This window comes from Hyaena hyaena, unplaced genomic scaffold (genome assembly GCF_003009895.1).
Source record: "Hyaena hyaena isolate Hyena2069 unplaced genomic scaffold, ASM300989v1 scaffold_263, whole genome shotgun sequence".
Classification (NCBI taxonomy): domain Eukaryota; kingdom Metazoa; phylum Chordata; class Mammalia; order Carnivora; family Hyaenidae; genus Hyaena; species Hyaena hyaena.
The window spans coordinates 981856-1002855 of NW_024080897.1; the positions used below are offsets into that span (position 1 = coordinate 981856).

The 21000-nt window shown below is 42.0% G+C and overlaps 1 protein-coding gene across 1 annotated transcript in view; it reads right to left on the reverse strand.

The window, feature by feature from the left end:
* Positions 1–6067: 6067 nt before the first annotated feature.
* ABCC4 (ATP binding cassette subfamily C member 4) overlaps positions 6068–21000 on the reverse strand; it is a 259478-nt gene continuing 244545 nt past the window's right edge. The window contains exons 30-31 of the mRNA XM_039245707.1: positions 20281–20415; positions 6068–7878 (exon numbers count right to left, since the gene is read on the reverse strand). Of these exons, the coding sequence (XP_039101638.1) occupies positions 7771–7878; positions 20281–20415 (243 nt within the window). The 3' untranslated portion in view covers positions 6068–7770. The remainder of the gene's footprint in view (positions 7879–20280; positions 20416–21000) is intronic.

Below are 21000 nucleotides of genomic sequence, written 5' to 3' on the forward strand. Positions count from 1 at the left end.
TTACCATGTGACACTTCAGAAAGTTTGCAGTTCACACCTCCACCAGCATTTTCGAAAGTGCTTGGTTTACTGTATCCTCGCCGAAAGTATGATCTGTTTTACTATTGCAAATTGGAGAACATAATGTATCATTACTTTCACTATACTCGCTCAAAAACAGCAAGGGAGAAAAACTAGAAATATTTAGTAAGAGATCGGATTTCCGTAGAACGGTAAAGGGACCAGAGATGTTCATCCCGAGTTTTCAGCATTCTTTCAAATTGCCAACGCGAACTTTCTTGAAAATGGTTTCCTGTTTGGAGGAAAGGAATTCTAGAATGAATATCCTTCTCTTGTGTGCCTGCGTGTTGGCTTGGTTACGACATTTACAAGCAGCATCAACAGAGCAATGTTTTCTTGTAAAGTTCACTGGTGGCAGAATGAGATCAGTTAAACCAGATCTTTAAGAAAACTAATGAAAAGGAGTTAGCTTCTGTTCAGCTCAAGAAAATGCAGACTAGAATAACCTTGACTGGTACAACTCCAGATAGAAATACCTATGTCTCACGGGGAAGACAGAGAGCCTTCTGGAAAAAATGAATTTATGCCGGAATACCTAATTTGGAATCACCCACAGTGCTTCTGTTGAACGGCAATGAAGAGCACTTTGTGACTCAGCTGTCCGAGGACACCCCCTCCTAACTACGCTGCTGCTATTGACAGAACCACCATTTGGAACACGGAGGGGGGACCCCACAGGCGGCCGCTCCCTCCAACAACGGAGGGAATGACAGTCCTGGAAATCTGGCCCATTGGTGAGTCTGCCTTTGACATTGTGATATCCTTAAAAGATCACATAATGCTGTATCCTGCCTACGCGAAAAATAATTTTGTTAGCCGGGGGCACCTTGACTCCACAGGCTCCCTGGGGAAGGTGCGCTTTCGCTTCAAGCTAGACCGGACGCCTGCAGCTTGGAAGGAGCTGAGCCACCCGTGCGCACAAAACAAAATGTCTAAAGATTTTTGTAGACCACTTAGAGCCCACTCCTGCTTACCCGGATGTGGAGACTTCACCTCGTGGCTGAGCTGTGGAAAGGTTTTTGTTGCTTTTTGTGTGTGTGTGTGTGTGTGTGTTTTTATTTTGAAAAAAAATTATATCTACATTAAAGTTGCAGTAATAGTACAACGGATGCCCATGAAACTTCCATCTAGGTTCACTCACTTCACATTTTTAACTAATTTGCTTTCCCCCTTTACAGAAAGATAGGTAGACATATTGCTTCTGATCCAGGATGATAGAACGTAACATGAATGTATAATATGGTATAATATGTAACATATATAGAATTCTTTTCACTGAACCATTTGAGAGTAAGTTACAGACCTCATAACCCTTTACTGCTAAATATATCAGTGTGTATTTCTTGAGAATAAGGACATTCTCTTAAGTAACCGTGGTATGAATAAGTTCAGGAAATGTAATACTGATACAACTCTATTATCAACTATGCAGTTCTCTTTCAGTTTTACCAATTCTCGCAGTACTGTCCTTAATGGAAGTTTTTTAAATCCAGGATCACACAATGCATTCGATTGTCATGTCTTTACAGTTCCCCGCTTAATTAAAATACTTCAACTTTTAATTGGCATTGGCATCTTTAGAGTACAGGCCAGGGGTGCCTGGCTGGCTCGGTCAGTGGAGCAGGCAACTCTTGATCTCAGGGTTGGGAGTTCAAGCCCCACGTTGGGTGTACAGATCACTTCACAATAAAAAAAAAAATAAAGAGTACAGGCCAGTTATTCTTTAGAATGTCAAGGCGGGTTTGTCTGTCTGTTGATTTAGGTTATGCTTTTTTTTCTTTTCTCTCGTGGAGAGGCAGAAACACCACAGAAATGATGCCTGGTTGTCACTGCCTCACCCATCCAGAGGCAAGTGTGTTAGCTGGTCCATTACTAGTAATGTTAACTCTGGTCACTTGGTTAGGGTGGTGTCTGCTAGATTTTTCCACTTTAAAGATACAATTCCTCCCTTATGAACTAATGAGTCTGGGGAAATATTTTCAGTCTATGAAAATGTCCTATCCCTCTCCCCCCAAAAACCCATCCACCCTATATTCAGCAGCCAATGTTGGGTTTTGTCTGATTTCTGACAATGATGGCTGCCACGTGGTACTTTCGCTGTCCGTCCTCCTCTGTCGATTAGTTGGTATCTTACTGCGAAAAACCCCTTTCCCTTTTGTCTACCTCTCACCTTATTAGAATCAGTATGGACGCATGGACTTTTTAAAAAAGTTGTTATAAAACTGAAGTTTAAAAATCTTCAATCCTCTGTGCACCATTCCTTCCTTACAGCACTCTTAACATGATACACTCTGTCTCACTGAGACTCATTTTAATTTTTGTCGAGGTAGTTCGCAAAACTTAATTAAAAAAATGTTTTTCACGTAATGCCCTCCAAAATTAAATATGATTAACTTTTGGATCAAACACTGTTTTGGAATACCCAAAGCTTCCATCTTATTGGGACGGATAATTGGGAGTTGGCGAGTTGTAGGCATATGATTGCTGAGTGAAAGACTGAATTTAGTGAGAACCATCCAATGTAAGCTTTCTGTAAAACATTTGTAGTGTATCTATGTCTTGATCTTGGTTCTTCTTAAAAAAATCTTGCAATCCCAGTGTTGACCCCCAAGGCAACTTAGATGGGCCTGGAGTATACATGGAGGCGGTATAGGGCTGGGACATGTTATTCCTTTTATTAATGTTATTTTTAAGTTCTAAAATCAAATAAACACATGTTTCTCTCTGTTTTTCGACACAGACTGCTGTTTTAGTTTTGGGGGAAAAATGAGGTTATTTTCCTTAGAACACTAGATTTAAAAAGCAAAAGCTCAGTTAATCCATACTCTTTCTGTTAGTAAAGGGAAATCAACAGCTTACACATAAAACCTTAAGTTCTTCAAAGGATTTTTAAAGTGGCCTGGTATGTTCCCAAGATGATAGTGCAGGTTCACAAATACAGCGAGTATAAATACATGCATAGTATTGTTTTGTTTTCTAAAATATCTTTCTAGACTAAGGGGAAAAAACCTCTTAACTTTGAGCAAGAATTTATTTTCAACTTTTTAATGTTATTAAATATTGCAAACGTAGGGCCTTTTGGAAGCCCGAGGTCAAACTTTAAACATAAATATCATGGAATAATTTTTGCATGACACAATAATAATAAAGAGGCTAGTAGTTACTGAGAGCTAAGTACATATTCAGCATGGATCTGAAGCAATGCTTCTCAACGGTCTAGGATTAAGAATCTGTCCTATTTAATTAAGTTTTCAGTCCACTGTAAACTGATACAGATTCTACCGCTCCTGGCTAGCGTATAGCTCAGACCACATGCTCCTCACCACAGAAGTTCAATGAATTGTTCTCTAGCCTGTTGGACAAGATTCCACAGATCTTGAGTTCGGATGTCATGGGGACGTCAAACAGCTTAAGTGTTTTGTAGTTTTCTTGAAATTCTTAGTTACGAACAGTTCGTGGACTGGCATTAGCCCACAGACCATATACTCACTGTGTTAAGAGTCATAATTTAGCAAGAGCCCTCCGAGAAAAGTACCATCCCGATCTCAGTTTTACCAAGGAATTGAGGCATTCCGTTTGTTTCCGGACCGTAAATCACCACAACAAGCAGGCAGTAGAACTCCTGTCCAAATCCAGACAGCCAACGCACAGAGAAGCCAGTATTTGAACCTGGAAGATTGTCTCCAGAACTCGTGCTCGTTTCCTCTGAACTAGATGTGAAGTAAGACCAGGTTGTTTTCGGCCATCATGAGGGCCTCCTCAAATATACCTTCTACAGTCTACAAACCTACCTTCGTCCGTACCCATCTTGTTCTCCTCTCTCGGTGGAAGAGGGGACCCTCTTTTTGTCCAAGATCAGTGATTCCATTCTGTTTCTTTGGATGCTCTTGGCCCAACAATCATCCCAACCAAAGTAAACTATACAAGGGCAAGAAATGCATCCACTTTACAGATGAAGCAGTTGAGGTTCAGACAGGCTGAGAAACACAAGCATGTAAGTAAGGCCACATGGCTCCAGGGTGACCATATCCCATTTTTGTCAGAGACGGTGGTAATTTACTGCCCTGGCACCTTCTGTATCTGAGAACCAAACTGCAACATGTATCAAAACAGATTCCAGGAGTGTCTGGGTGGCTCAGTAGGTTAAGCATCCGACTTCAGCTCAGGTCATAATCTCACAGTTGAGTTCAAGACCTGTGTCAGGCTCTGTGCTGACAGCTCAGAGCCTGGGGCCTGCTTCAAATTCTGTGTCATTCTCTCTCTCTGCTCCTTCCCCACTCACATATTCTCTTTCTCAAAAAAAAAAAAAAAAAAAAGCATTAAAAAATTTTTTTAAGAAGAGATTATAGTACTTGAGAAGATTTTTATTTGAAAATTATTTATTTAAGTAGGCTTCATGCTCAGTGTGGAGCCCAACTCATGGCTTGAACTCACTACCCTGAGATCAAGACCGAAGCTGAGACTGAGTCACACATTAACTGTGCCACCCAGGCACACCATGAGAGTTACTGTTTCTTGTTCAAAAAGGAGTGAAAATTATTGGTTATATATATATTTTAACAATTACTTCTAAATTCCCAAATAAAATACAAAATGGAAAGACTGTGTGTGTGAATGTGGTTATCCTTTAAAATACTCAATTTGATAAGGATCAAAATACCCATTAAAACACACATAACTCGTGGAAGCAAATCGTGAATTTATTGCAATTTTTGAGGAAACCTGTGACCATTTTTCAGCCTATACTTGTGGAATGATGTAGTCTTATAACTTTCTGAATGGAGAATATAATTTCCTGTTATTGACGAACACTTAATCAGTTTTCAATGAAAGATCTTTTGAGAATTCACTCAGTCACTAAACTGGGTTAACCATTACCATGGCTTTTAGGATTTCTGTTGTAGTGTTAATTTGAACTTTCTTAGTTTTCTTATTCCAAGTGAACGTTGTCTTTCCTTTTAGTTAAACCATTCTCTGAACTACATGTTGGAACTTTGTGTAAATGGAGTTATATTCTTTTGGGGCACGCTTAAGTTTCTGAGGTTCACCTATGTCACTGCTGTGATTGAATTGCTTTCATTGGTGTGGAGTATTTATTACATCAGTTTATTCTCTTTCTGCTGTTGATGAGTATCTGGATTATTCCCAGTTTGGGGTCACCAGGAATCATGCTTCCAGGAACATCCTCGAGCACACCTCTTGAGCACATGTGTATACATTTGGAGTAGGATTAATGCATCACAGGGTATGCAGCTTGAGTAAATGCCATCAGGGTGCTTTCCAAAGTTTTTCCAACATACAGTTTTTTAGACACACAGTGGTGCCTGAGAGTTCCCATGCTCCAGTGGCGCGCAATTGGTATATTTTAACCATGCTAGTGGGTGTTTAGTGCTATCTCACTGGTTTTAATTTGCATTTATTTCCCTGGCAACTCCTAAGAGTAAGCACTTTCCCAGTTATTGGTCACTTGGATATTCTCTTTTGCAAAGTGCCTATTTAAGTCACGTGTCCATTTCCCTAACTGGGCTTTCTGTGTTTTTCTTAATGAGCGTTAGAAGTACTTTCTGTCCTAGGACACGGGTTTCTCGGTCAGAACCATCCTGTGGAACTTCTACCGAGTTCCCAGGTGATGTGGAGGCTGATGGTCCGGGGACCACACTTTGAGAACCCATGTTCGACAGTGTTTTAATGTAGCAGCAATAAATGTTTGTGGGTCATTCAGCGCAACGTCACCTTCCAAAACACAAAAACCTCAACAATTTAATACTCGTTCAAGCCGAGGGCATAAACTAATCCAGTCTCCCCTTCCTGGGTGGGAGTGCAACAAAGCCTGCCTCCAGGGCCTCCCGAAGCTACCTATCTCCTTAGAATATGTGATGCATCTAGTGAGCTAACAGAACATTTGATAATGAAGATATTTTTTGATCTCTGGAAAACGTGTTGGCTTTCAACAGCAAGGACGTGAGTCAGTAATAATCCCTCTAAGAACAAAACACAAATCTCTGAATGGAGATGAAAACGGGTCATTTATTTCAACTGAATTTTGTTTCATTAAAAAAATTCTACGACGACATTAAAACAGAAAAAACAGAAACATGGTTTTTTTTTAAACTGCCCTTTACCTTTAAAACCCAAATAAACACATACACATTTCCAATATCTCCACTGTTTTAACAAACCTCATAATTATTATTGTTGCCATTTCAGTGTCCTGATATACTACCCATGACTATTAACTTACTGGCTTTCTGAACTAAACATTAACCGAATTTTTTCTAAATACAAAGAGTCAAACAGCTACGGCACTCAATGTATTTTGTGTAGTTTGCCTTGAGTGCTTTTTAAGGCTTGATGCTACAAACCATTTGCTTCTTTCTTTGAAGAGTCTGAAAATCTGCAATATGAGAGCATGTGTACTAATATATGCAACTTGAGGGTGGGTGGTTATGCCTTATTCTCGACGTCATGAGAGTCCACTTAAAACCACAACAGTAAAACCTTCCCCGGTCTGAACTCACATACCACAGCTACCATCAAGAGGAACTAAAGACCTGTGGTCCAAATGCAGCACAGCCGGCCTTAGGGAGTACAGAGGTTAGTTGAGTTCCTCAGCAGAAAGACATAAACAAAGTGCTACTCGTGGTCAGAAGTGAAAAGAAGCTGCGCAGGTGCATGAAAGGGAGCCTGCCGGGTACAGCCTGAGAATAGCATTGCACCATCACAGCCACTGTTTGCGATGGTTTTCGGTTTTCCTCACCGAGTCAGGAGAGCTTTGGACACACAATGGAGAAGGGACTTCAATACAGGCTAAACCAAACGACTTATAGTCCACAGTCCGTCAGTTGTTAGTAAACCGGAAGTCCAAGTAAGACTACTACACCGTAGTCCAGAATTACAGCTTGTGGTTTGGCCTTTTTGGAATCTATCCCCATGCTGACGGTGGCCATCATGTCAGAGTCCAGCAAGTCTGGAAGATGATCAGTGATCACATTTGTGTCCTTCACTGTCAAACCGCCTACATGGCCATCCTCCAATTCTGAGGAAGCATTGCTTTCTCTTGTCCTTTAGAACATATAATTAAATACTGCCCTCCTGTATTTTAAGAATATATCTTTTTTAGACGGGGAGTAGACTCTACTATGATGTCACTTAAAATAAAGTTTATTTTTGGTTTTTCTTATTAGATTTAGCTGTACTATTTCAACCAGAGGCCTTTGGGGAGAAGTAATGGATCCTAGTTATGGGGTTTTTTTTGTTTGTTTGTTATTTTTGTTTTTTTTCAAAAAGTGGTGAGACAAAATGGCAACTTCACACAGTCTTCAAGTAAATAGAATCCCTGGTATCACTGGAAAGTAATATGTAATTTGGGCCAGAAAAAAAAAAAAGTCTGGGACAACTTTGTCTTCTGCCTCACAAAATGAGCTTTGGCTCTGAAGTGTCTTAAGGCATCAAACCTGGTAGAGAGTTTTTACTGGTGTCCTGCACCTGTGATTCAGATAAGAAAAAAAAATACTATGACATATAAATAAAAAAATAGTAAATCATCCTGCTAGAGTTTGAAATCATTGGGTGATGTTGGAAGAAAACTCCATACAAACATCTTGTATGTGTAAATATTTTTTGCGAGTGTAAAAAAAGTACGATAGGATTTACACAGTGCAAAAACTATGAGAAAAATGCCTGTGGAGTAGACCTGAGGCTGTGGCGGAATCACAGTGCCGTTTCAAAAATAGTAAAGGCTGAGGGCTGTCCATTGGAGGCGTCAAGAGCCACATGGCCATTCTGAGTAAGATCTGGATAATTCCTTCTGAAGTACACCTGTAAAAACAGAAGAAAAACAAAAAAGGCAGGTGTAATAAAGAACATGTTTGAAAGTTTTCAAGTCCTCCTCCCCAGGGCAGGGCACTTCTGCGTCCATTTCTTCATGTGAAGTGAATCACGTCATGAGTGGAGCACAATTTAAAGAAATACGGGAGGGGTTGCCTGGGTGACTCAGTCGGTTGAGTGTCCTTCTCTCGGTTTCGGCTCGGGCCATGATCTCACGGTTCCTGAGCTGGAGCCCCGTGTCGGGCTCTGCGCTGACAGTGTGGAGCCTGCTTGGGATATTCTCTCTCCCTCTCTCTTTGCCCCTCCCTGCTCGTGTGTGTGCACTCTCTCTCAAAGTAAAGCAACTTAACAAAATAATAAAAATAAAAACAATCCTGTAAAAACAGTAACAACAACAGGGGTTATATTCCTTCTGTGAAGAAAGCGGCCCTATTAAAACCCTCGGCGGGGCTGGGCTTAATGCCAAACAACCTGTAGATCCACTTTGGTTCTGATCATTCTGATTCGTAGATATGTTTTATCACTACATTAAATTGATAAAGCAAAATCATTTTACTGACTCAAAACCTGGAGATAAATTAAAAACAGAGTGACAAAGAGGCTGGGGAATACAGCGTCTGCACGAGGGTTTCTCATTTTCACACATAAAATGAGCACAATAGATTTGGATGTTAATATCAGGTTGTAATCCCTATATTTTATAAACCCTGATTGACAAGCATTGAGATGCGGGCGTATATGTATGAAATATCCTCGCGTTTAATTTGTGCGGCAGAGCAGTTATAGGGCCTATAGAAATGTGATCTGGGGATAGTGGGCCACAATAATGAAAAGAGAAGCAAAAGCTTTAACAATGACTCAACCAAGCAACTTCTCTAAAATGTAAGATGATACCAAATAATAGGACAGTTCTTTGCCAAGCCTTTGAGTTCTTGAATTCTACCAATTTCTAGCTGAACTAGAAGAGATACAGGTTTTCTGATAAATGTATAATCAGAACATAAAGGGAATGAAATGCTGTCAAGTTTCTCTGTTCCACAATCATCAGTTTTTAGTAGCTGTATCCTATCTCAGTTCCTTGACAGATGAGCATAACAAAATGAAATAATGTCAAGACTTGTGAGCTCTTATCTCAAAATGTGTTTGGGTGAAAAAGGACTTCAAATGTAATTTTTTTTCCCCAAAGAAGAATGTGAAAAGTTTTGTTTGAGTCTTTAAAACAGAAAATGTACCATCTATCTGAGGCTGACACATGTCATGAGCTGGGTCTCCTAAGTCATACGATTCTGGATCTGTTTTACAAAACCTGGCTCCAAATCTGTTTGTGGGTGCTGTCAACAAAGCCATCACGGGAGAGAATGCGCTTCACATTCAAAACAGAAAACTGCTGGGACATCTACCTTCAGATTAAGTGTACTTTCTTTTTCTCTGGTTGCTTACATACTTGCTACTCCAAAAACAGCACTGCATATGAAATACTATATATTAAAATGTCACTTAAGGAGTCAAATAAGGCCTTCTCCAAGAATGCTTGGATTTCACTGGGTGAAATCTGAAGCCATTTCCATTATAACACAAGTATTCAGGAAAAACACCTTTGGGGCTGGTAATTAAAAAAATTTGTTTTAATTTAAAGCTATTCATACTTTGTACAGTTATATATTTATGTACTCCCCAAAAAAGAGATATCTTGTTGAAACTAAAAGCAGCCAAAAGAATAAAAATACATTTTCATTTCCAACTGCTTGAGAGCCCTCTCCAAATAAGCCGGTTCCTTTCCTGATCACCCTCCCAATGCAATTTTATTATTACATTATTAGCAATGCTTCACTGAAAGGGTCTCAGCTTCCTGGTCTGAGATACTTGAAACTAAACACTGAGAGCGAGCTTCCTGTGTATAAAATCCTTGATTTGACCCTTCTTCTCCTCCTGTGTCCACTCGGCTGGGAACAGACTGCGGCTAAGAGCACATGTGAGAGAGGAAGCGTCCTTTTCCCCGTGCGGGTTTTGAAGGCAGTGGGTGATGGGTCCCCGTGCTGGAGGCTCAGCCTCGGATGGGGACGGGATGTCCACCTCTGTTGGCTCTTCCTGGGACTCACGCTGACCCTAGAGAAAGCACTTCCCCCCTCTCCACACTGGCTGCCTCACCTGTCAAGTGAGACACTGACTTACCTCATAGGAGCTAATTACTGGCTACAAGCTGCAGACTGAAGTTAAGTGGTAGGTGTGATTATGAAGCCGGGAAGTGGCCCCTTGGTCCACAGAAAGCAGTGGCATCACCTGCTTACATGATGAAAACAGAGCAGCTGAGAGGCCCTTTGTGGCTCTTTTGGTTTTCTCCTTATAGAAGCCCCGAGTCGGAGCCGAGCCACCGTCATTAACTCGGTGAATATGGCAACCGGGGAGGAAGAGAAACAGTTAAGCCTACGAAAGGGGGCACCCGGGTGGCTCAGTCGGTTAAGCGGCTCTTGATTTCGGCTCAGGTCATGATCTCATGGTTTGTGGGCTCGAGCCCCACACTGGGGTCCACGCTGAGAGTGTAGAGCCTGATTGGGACTCTCTCTCTCTGCCTCCCTCCAACTCAAAATTAATAAACAACAAAAAATGCCTAGGAAACCTGGCGTACTGATATTCACTAACTGTTGCCTTTGAGCAGGTACTTGGGCTCTTTGGTGTCGGTTCCTCGATTTGTTACAAGGGATAATGATGCCGGCTTAATCAGCTGTGAAGGCTAAGGGACCAAGGCCGTGTAAGTTCGAGATCAGGGCAAGCAGACGGTGCGCCCCGTGAGTGCTAGGTTTCTTGTCCCTCCTCCCCCCTTTCTCTTGGGTCTGGTTCATCGCAGCCGCTCTAACGTAGGCTAATGTGTAGTATTGGACTTCGGCTTGTCAATAAAGCGGCCATCATGGAATCATACCTTACTAAAAGCAACAGAGCAATCAAAGTTGCCCAGGCATGAATGAGGGCCAGCAACTGACCTCTCATTTACAGTGCATTCAGAAGGCATCAGTTCCATATGGGGAATTCTGGCTCCAGACTCTGGCCAGTGCATTCTCACTAGACTGTACTAAACTGTACGGGCCTCGCTCAACTCCAGGAACTCTCAAACTCATGTTTACGGCAGGCCTAGCTCTGGTGTACACACTGGCAGAGTTAAAGAGGTTAAAGTGTGTTGTTGAGGTTAAAGAGTACCAGAGAGAGTTAGAGACGACTTCTGCTTGTAAGATCATAGAAATGGAATTTTCCTTCTCCTTATTGTCTCAGAAATCGCCCTAAACAGTAAGGATACTGCAAGACTAAAAACTAAGCCCATCTTTAAAGAAATCAGGAGTTCTCTGAAATCCCAAGTGGCCAGACACCAGGAAAGGCTGCCATCTGCAACTGTGTCTGGTGGGGAGGTAGGAAGACTGAGAGGAAGCAGCGAGGGGAGGTCTCGTCAATCATGCGAGGGCACAGCTGTCCAACTAACCGGAGAATCCGAAGGTGAATCAGTGAGGAGAGTGTGTATCACCATCCCAGCCGAAAGCATATATACTGATGAGGCCCCAGGAGAAGAAAGACTGAAATGCAAGTAACTGCCCATCTCTGCAGGTTTAGGGAGGAGGACAGGCCAAATGAATGTGCATCTTCAATTTCTCTCCTTACGTGCAAGCACGCGCACACACACACACATGCGCACACACACATTCTCTCCTTCAGTCCTAAGGAACTTTTTTTTTCTTTTTAATGTTCATTCAGTTTGGAAAGACAGAGAGTAAGATCGGGGCAGGGGCAGTGAGCAAGGGAGACACAGAATCATTAGCAGGCTCCAGCCCCTCCCGATCCGGGGCTCAAACTCACTAGCCATAAGATCATGAGCCGAACAGGTCAGATCTCATGGTTCATGGGTTTGAGCCCCGCATCAGGCTCTGTGCTGACAGCTTAGAGCCTGGAGCCTGTTTCAGATTCTGTGTCTTCCTCTCTCTCTGCCCCTCCCTAACTCGTGCTCTCTCTCTGTCTCAAAAATAAATAAACTGTATAAAAAAAAAAAAAGATCATGAGCCGAAGTCAGACGCTTAACTGAGCCACTCAGATGCCTGTCACAGGGAACTTCTATGTTAAGCAGAGAGCATTTCCTTTAGTGGTGCCCTAGCCACCACTCTCCTATAAATATATAGTCTTGGAAAAACTCACTTAAGTCAAAGGTGAGTAGTAGGAATGACAAGATTGTAGCAGTAGCACGGGATCTGGAAAGTACACAGACAGGGAGGAAAGGAACAAGATAAGCACGTCAGATAAATAAATACCGCCTCAGCAAATGGAAATTAGGGAAAAAAATAACACATTCAAAGAAAACCTGTGGACAACAGAAACTGGGACGTTTGGAAATGTGGCCCAGCACCCCAAAATGATGAAGCAGGAGGTGACTGGGGCCACACGCAGAATGGAAGAGGTCAGGAAAGCGTCACAGACATGGCAGTTGTGTGAACGCAGCACAAAGTAGTTCAGCCGCCGCTGGAGAAGCAGGAGGAGGCGTGGAAGGCAGAGTTGAGAAAACAAGTGTCATTAGAAGTTAATAAAGAATCTAATTGGTTAGTTGGTTGAGCGGCCAACTTCGGCTCAGGTCATGATCTCACGGTTCACGAGTTAGAGCCCCACGTCAGGCTCTGTGCTGACAGCTTAGAGCGTGGAGCCTGCTTCTGATTCTGTGTCTCCCTCTCTCTGCCCCTCCCCCCTGCTCACACTCACTCTCTCTCAAAAATAAATAAAAACATTAAAAAAATAAAAATAAAAGAATTAAAAAGGATCAAAGAGAAAACAGCTTTGGAACATAAAGAACAAACAACATATACATGATAGATATGTGTAAAGAGGAGACTCCAATCAAAGAAAAAAAGCTTCAAAGCTACAATTCAAGTAACTTCCAGAAATAAAAGACTTGAAGCTAGGAAACAAAAGAGTACATCACACCCTAGGAAAAACTGACAGCCTTCAAATAGAGGAAGAGTCCTTTGGGCTTCCAGGAAAGAAAACCAAGTTACATCTTACTTGGCCTGCTCCGTATGAATAAACAATGCAAGAACACCTTAGAACAAAGTTTACAGCATGCTAAGTGAAAGAATTTTATAATCAAAGCATTTAAATCAGAGGTACAGCAAATATTATATATATATATATATGGTTATATATATAATACATATATGGTTATATATATAAAATACATATATGGTTATATATATAAAATACATATATGGTTATATATATAAAATACATATATGGTTATATATATAATACATATATGGTTATATGTATATAATATATATGGTTATATATATAATATATATATGGTTATATGTATATATATATATTATATATATATATATGGTTAAGTTAGGGGGATTCTAACTCTAACGAATCTTCCCTTAAGATGGAACAGAATATTGTTTTCCAACCTTTTATTTTTATTGTCACCCACAGTAGTAAGTACATTTCTTTCTTTTTTAATGTTTGAGAGAGAGAGCGAGTGATCGAGCACATGCACAAGTGAGCACGTGTGTCCACATGAACAGGACAGGGACAGAGAGAGAGGAGAAAGATGAGAGAGAAGTGGGGGGGGGGGAGAGAGAGAGAGAGAGAGAGAGAGAGAATCCCAAGTAGGCTGTCACTGCAGAGCACAACACAGGGCTTGATCTCACAAACCATGAGATCATGAGTAAGCACATTTCATATTACATTGAGACTCAGTACAGATCATCATCTATACTAAAAGGACTTTCAATAAATATTTACTATTACTATGACAGATAAACTCTTCTATCTCATTTCTTTTGCTTTTTTTTTTTTTTATTTTAGAGAGAGAGCACGAGCAGGGGAGAGGGGTAGAGAAAGAGACAGAGAATCTTAAGTGGGCTCCATGCTCTGTTCAGCGTGGAGCCCAATGCAAGGCTCAATCTCACGGCTCTTGGATCATGACCTGAGCCAAAATCAAGAGTTGGATGCTCAACTAACTGAAACACCCAGGTACCCCTCCACCTCATTTCTTAAGACACACTGGTCATGAATGACAAAACAGATTTCATAGCTCCACAAACGGATCACAACTTGAAGTCTGAAAAACATACTAGAGGACAGAGTTTAGCCAACTAAGAGATAACAGAAATGTTTAGCATTTAAAACAAGCAAGTAAAATAATACGGGTTTAAGTACTTTTAAAGATTTGATAGTAAATAGAAGGAAAACTAAACAACAAAAATTTGGTGGAAGTACAGAGAGGGAGGGAAGAGATGTAATTGTTCTGAATGGGGAATCAATATTAATAAAGTGTTCCCAGAAGAAAAGAAAGGTACACACATAAAACAATGAGCAAAGAAAAAAATAAATAGAGGCCCCTGGCTGGCTTAGTCAGTAGAGCTTACCACTCTTGATCTTGGGGGCTGTGTGTTCCAGCCCCATCCTGGGTGGAGATCAATTAAAAAAATTTCTTAAAATCTTTAAAAAAATACATTCTAGCTAAAAAGTTTTAAAAAAAGGAAGACTAAAAGCTGAAAACATAATAGAAGTATGGTAATTCTCAATAAATGTAAATGGACTAAACTCATCTGTTAAAAAAGCAGGAGGACTAAGATTAAATCCCAGCACTAACTAAACTACATGCCATTTATAGGAAATAATTCTATAATCTGATACTAAAGGACTAAGACATACCAGGCAAATGAAAACAAAGGGACAAGCAGGAGACTCAACCTTAATTTGAACCAGCTTGCCTGAATTCAGGGCCAGATGCATTGAATGAACCCAAGAGAAAAGCACTTTAAAATAGTAGAAAATATGATTCACTGTGAAGACCCAAGTCAAGAGTATCTGTGGACTATAAAAACAAAGCATCAAAATTAAAAAGCAAAATGACAAGCAAAGCAAAAATAACAAGATTACAAAGCAAAAGCTTGTTACAACAGAAGACTAACAAAATGTGTTGCATCAAATAGACCAAAGTAAGGATAGAGAAGATCTAAATCATTACCACAGTAAATCTAATTAAAAGTTATTAAATGCTACACCTTAAACAGACACTAGTCCCATCTTTTAAATGCCCCCAAAAATTCACAAAAATTGCCTATACACTAGAACACAAGAAAAGTATTAATAGATACTGTTTCTGGGTGGAAACGGCATAGACAACGTTATGATTACACGGCAGTGCAAATTAACACTGATGAGTAAACTAGAAAACATAAAAAACAAACCCCCACCACCTGGGAGTTTTAAAGGCCCTTTTCTCAAATAATTCTTGGGCCAAAGAGACTTGAAAACAAAACTGTAAATTTGTATTTAAAAACTTCACTATGACAAAGCGTTGCATACCAGAAGCTGGCAGCATGTAGCATAGCATAAAGCGTGAATAGTCTTCAGAGAAAAGCTGACCACTTTAAAATAGTTATATTAATGAACAAGAAGGAATGAAACCAAATGCATTCAAGAAACCACAATAATATAAACCAAAGAAGGTATTAATACATACAAAAGCAGAAAGTGATAACACAGAGTACAAGAATCAATAAGCAAATCTACCAGCTCATTCTTTGGGAAAAGAAAACAAACTGTAACAACTTAATTAGGCGGAAAAAATGGGGAGAAGGGAGTGGATAAAGCATAAATACTATGTAGCCATTAAAAAAGAATGATATAACCAGGGGCGCCTGGGTGGCTCAGTTGGTTAAGCTGACTCTTAATTTCAGCTCAGGTCATGGACTCACGGTTTGTGAGTTCAGGCCCCACATTGAGGCCTCCTTGGGAGTCTCTCTTTCTCTCTGTTCCTCCGCCACATGTGCTCTCTCTCAAAATAAAAAAAACTTTAAAAAAGATACTTTATGCATTGATATAATCTGAGAAACATTAATTGAAAAAGGAAACAGCTGTCATTTGTGCTCATAAAACAGCAAGGGTATATATGCACAAGCTCGTGTTGACAAATGGGCTGTATCAGCAGAATGGTCAATGCAGCTGTCAGGGCTCCGTCCTGAGGAGCGGGTAGGTGATTTACTTTTGTTTATAAACTCACACAATTATTTTAAAAAACTGTGAACTTTTTGAATTTCGTAGTATTAGCTTACATCATCTGTTAAAAAAAACTCACTATTAAAAACAAATTTCAGTCATTTAGAGTCTCTCAAGCTACCTAGAAAAACTTTGGATACTTCTTTTGTTATAACAGGGAGGAAAGGGTTCCATCTACAGCTTTTAAAAAACCAATTCCCCCTTTGATCATTGAGAGGGAAAACTCTTAGATTTGTAAAATGCTCTGCATTCTTCAAAGCAGGAAAGCGTCCAGCGGCTCACCTGGTCCCCGTAGCCAGGCCGTGCTAGAAGGACCCGGTGGCTCGGGCACTTCGGGAGACATACGGGGCCACGGGACTGCTGAGCGCTTCTCCCAGCTGCACTGATCCAGGCTCCTAGAGCACAGGGTATCAGGATTTCCTAACTTCGGGGTGATATCTAGTGATTTCACCAATAGATAAAATGGTACCTGTTACACACTGGGGACCAAGGAACTCCAAAAAACCTCAATTAGGTCTGCTTCATCATGGAGGAGAATGAATGGGCAAGCATTCGCCTTGGTTATAGGCCGAACTGTGTGCCCTCGAAATGTGTATGCTCAAGTCCTAAGTCCTCAGTATCTCAGAATGTGACTGCATGTGGAGATGGGGTCAGATAAGTTAAAATGAGATCACACAGGCGGGTCCCCATCTAATCTGACCGGTGCCCTCGGAAGAGGAGTCTAGGACTCAGGCACACACATAGGGCAGACCACGCTAAGACAAAGAAAGAAGACGGGCGTCAACAAGCCAAGGAGAGAGATTTCAGAGGAAACCAACCCTACTGATACCTTGATTTCAAAACTCCAGCTTCCAGAACCGTGAGGAACAAATTTCTGTGGTTTTAAGACACCTACTCTGTATACTTTGATGGGGTGGCCCCTCGAAAACTAATGCAGCTCCCTACTTTATCTACCTAAAAAGTACTTTCTCTACTACTCCATGGATCATCTCTCAGGGTCAGTAACAGTGAAGACGCTTGCCTACATCAACATTTGAAGAGAAACAACTATGTGCGTGGTCAAGACAAGGTTGAGGTGGAAGTACCTTTTCCTAGACGCTGCATTTTCTCTCAAAGAAACAAATTCCAATCTTGGGGGGGGAGTTGAAAACTTGTTAACTTACATGAATCTTCCTATGGTCCGCATTTTTCCCACTGTCCTCATTCTCAGTGATGCAGGTATCAATGGCTGCACATTTAAAAAGCTGACAATCCGACAGCCTGCTCTAAGACGTCCAAGAGTATGCAGAACTAACGAGGATATCAACTGGGGTGAGAAGTGGGGTACGTATCTCCTTATGTCTTCCCAGAGAAGTGACCTGAGCCTCTGAAATCCCAGAGGGAGGTTCCGCCATTATGTGAACCTGGCCCCACGTTGGGATACCACGTGAGAAAAGGAGCAGCGTTTTGAAACTGGACACGTGGACCAGAACAGCTCTCAGCCCCACATGGCAGTCAGCCCTCTGCTCTCCACTGATCAGCTCTGTGATCTTTTTTTTTTTTTAGCGTTTTTATTTATTTTTGAGACAAAGAGAGACTAAGAATGAGCGGGGAAAGGGCAGAGAGAGAGATGGAGTTACAGAACCCGAAGCAGGCTCCAGGCTCTGAGCAGCACAGAGCTCGATGTGGGGCTCGAACTCACGGACCGTGAGATCATGACCTGAGCCACTTAGCTCTGAAGTCAGCCGCTTAGCCGACTGAGCCACGCAGGTTCCCCTTATCAGCTCTGTGACTTTAGGTGAGTCCTCGATCCAGTCTCTTCATCCATGAAGTGGATAAGAACCACCATGAGGATTGAGTGAACTCATACACATGAGACCCACGTAAGATAAATGATAAAGGGCTATACAAATATAGCACCGTTAATATTCTTACATTAGCTGCAAGATTTCAGGACCAGGAATAACAGATTTCTAATTGTGACCTATGAGCATTTCTGTACGTATGTTACGCTTGTATTAAAACATCTGTTAAAAGAACAGATTTCTAATTCTGTGTCTGCTGCAAATGAGAGCTAACGTAAGTTATCTATATATAGGACCACCTTACTTCTTAGCTTCCTATTTGCAAAATGAGGGTGTTGAATTATACCATCTTCTGTTATCTGGACCCATCTGTGATTTATTTCTCATTACGCAATGCCTTGATGATATACAATGATAACACATTTTTAAACTGGAGGCTTTGACACGTAGGTGGGGACACATCTGTTTGATGGGAAATGCCGGAGGTCAAAGAACAAAGGGGTTTGTGAGATTCCTGGCTGTTTTATGAGCAGATTATACAGGGGATCCCCAGTGACTGGCTGACTGGGAGATGTCTCATAGGTGAAAGTCTCTGAATTTCAGCCCTGAAAGCAGTACAGTGGCTTCTCTACATCCATGTACAATCGAAGTACTTCTGGAAAGTTCAGAATTCGGATCTCCTCATCCCTGACCCTGGGTTTAAACTCTGATTCTGCCAGTTATCCAGCCAATTATCCTTCCCCTCTCAAAGTCTCAACCTTTTTTTTTTTTTTTAATGTTTGTTTATTTTTGAAAGTGCGAGGGGGGCAGGGGCAGAGAGAGGGAGACACCGAATCCGAAGCAGGCTCCAGGCTCTGAGCTGTCACAGAGTCCGACGCAGGGCTCGAACCCACAAACCGTGAGGTCATGACCTGAGCCAATGTCGGACACTTAACCGACGGAGCCACCCAGGCGCCACTCAAATTCCCAGCCTCTTACACGGGCACCGAGACAAGAGCACCGACACGCCAGCACGGTGCGTGGCAAGCGTCATCCCGCGCCTCCAAATTGCTCAGCACAGAAACAGAGCATCTCTGCTCTTCTCACTCTCGGGTTTACACTGGGGACATCTAAGGGACACACCTGACACGACTGTTAGTCCCCAGCAAGATGCTGTGCGCGCACACACATTCACCGAACGGTTTCGGAGGAGGAAGCAGGATTTAAAGGAATGCTCTATAAACACTGGCAGTTACAGCTCTTTATTCCTGAGTTGGAGGGATGAGATGAAACAGTGAGAGAAGAGAATTTAAGCTGTGCTTCGGATAAATCTCTCCCATGCACAGGCTGTTAGATACTGGGATGGATTTTCTACTATTGTCTTTAATAGATACTTAAGATATGAGTAATTTTTTTCTTGCAGTGAAAATCGGGGAAATGCAGAAAAGGATGAAAAGAAAAATGCACCTATAGTTATAATGCCCAGGGATAAACACTTCTGATGGAGAGCTTCAAGAAGACTACCGGTCCCTTTCCATCCCAACCACACACCTCAAGGGGCAAGAACCTCTGACTTTCCTTGCTTTCTTCCAACAGGCCAACTCCCACCTTGTCTCAGTTACAGGTGGCTGCAGGACATTGGCTAAGTCCCTTAAGCCAGGCCACGGTTTTCATACCACAGGTGCAGAATGAGAAACTACATTACTATTACTGGAAAGATACCAGATAATCTGAATGTTATTCACGGAGCACCATGTCCAGTGCTTAGAACTTTCGCACACATCATCTCTGTGAAAATGCTTTGTAAATCTCCAACCGCCACTCAGACTCCAGCATTAAGGTAGCACAGATGCTCTTTTCTCTTTAATATTAATGTTTGCTTATTTTTAAGAGAGAGAGAGACAGAGCGGGAGCCAGGCGCCCCAAGGTAACACAGATTCTTGATGAGCCCAATGACCATTTCATCCTCTGGAAGGCAGAGGAAGCACAAGGGGGTGATGAGGCCTTATTCTAAACCAGACACCTGGGCAAGAAGTGTCAGTATCCTGTGGTTTTCTTTGCAAATTATAAAACAGAAAAGCCACCTACGCATTTCCCTGCTAGATCTTTCTACATCCAATGGACAACATCCCCCATTCTTTTTTCTCAAACTCTCAAAATTGCCTGGATGTGCCTTGACCGTACTTGCAACTCAAATGTGCGCACCAATCAGAATGAAATGTAACGGGGCCTGCAAAATGTGAAAGTTCTGTGCCACACGAGCCTCGGAAAGCACGCAGTTCAACATGTGAAACCTCTCTAGAATCTGCACGCTCTCTCCCGCGCCCCGGAGTGCCCCCAACCCCCTAGCGCCCCCATGTGAGCCTGCGACGCCCCCCATACCCCCCCCGTCCCCCTCCCCCGCCAATTCTGCAGATTCTCTGCAGACCTGACTTCAACCTGGGACGTGTGGTTAAGACCCAGTCATGAAGCGCCGTCTCCGAAGGCTTATAATTGGAAAGGGCACAGGGTGCTTGTTAGAGCACCCCTCGTGCCAGATCGCGAGGCGTGAAGGGCTGAGCGGGGCTGTAATTACCGCCCCTCGCGGCCCGCTTACCTGTTGCGCCGTCTCGATGAGGGCAGCGGCCTCGGCCTTGCCCAGCTGCTGCACCATCTTGTAAAACAGGCTCTCTTCGTTCTGCAGCAAAACATACGGTTCATCATATTCTTTGAGTCTTCCTGAATCCAAAACCTGTTAATCAGCAGAAAGAAACCCATTAGCACACAATGTTTTGCAGTAACATATTATAACCCAGACAATATTTCGGAAAGGGGCCGGAGAAGGAGAATAGCGAGAAGCCATTTGGGTGGTAGGCCTGCCTGGTGTTTAAATGGCTTGATTACCCTGTTTTACTAGGCAGACAAAGGCCTAGCCCGACCTTTTATTATTATAATGTTATAGGAAAGGGAGAAAATGAAAGTTTTAGACTATGATTATGGGCACTCAGCAGTCCTGTGGCGTTTTATATTCTGCCAAAGGCATTTTGGGTTGTTATTAGTGCTTTTAGCTCTCAGACTCTCAGCTTGGAGGGCTATTTATACATACATTCAGAGTTGGGAAATTTCTTGATTTAAGAAAATCAAACTCAATTTTTCTGAAACGTAGGGTGATGTCATACAGACCAGATGGCAGTGACCTGAGAGCAAATTAACTGCCAAGCCAGTCTGACAGAATCTGAGCAATACTTGGAAAAGGAGTATATGCTTCTGGAATTTCTTGAGGGTCCTGGAATATGTCAGCTGGTGAGAGGGGACAAAATATCCCTGTTGGCGAGAC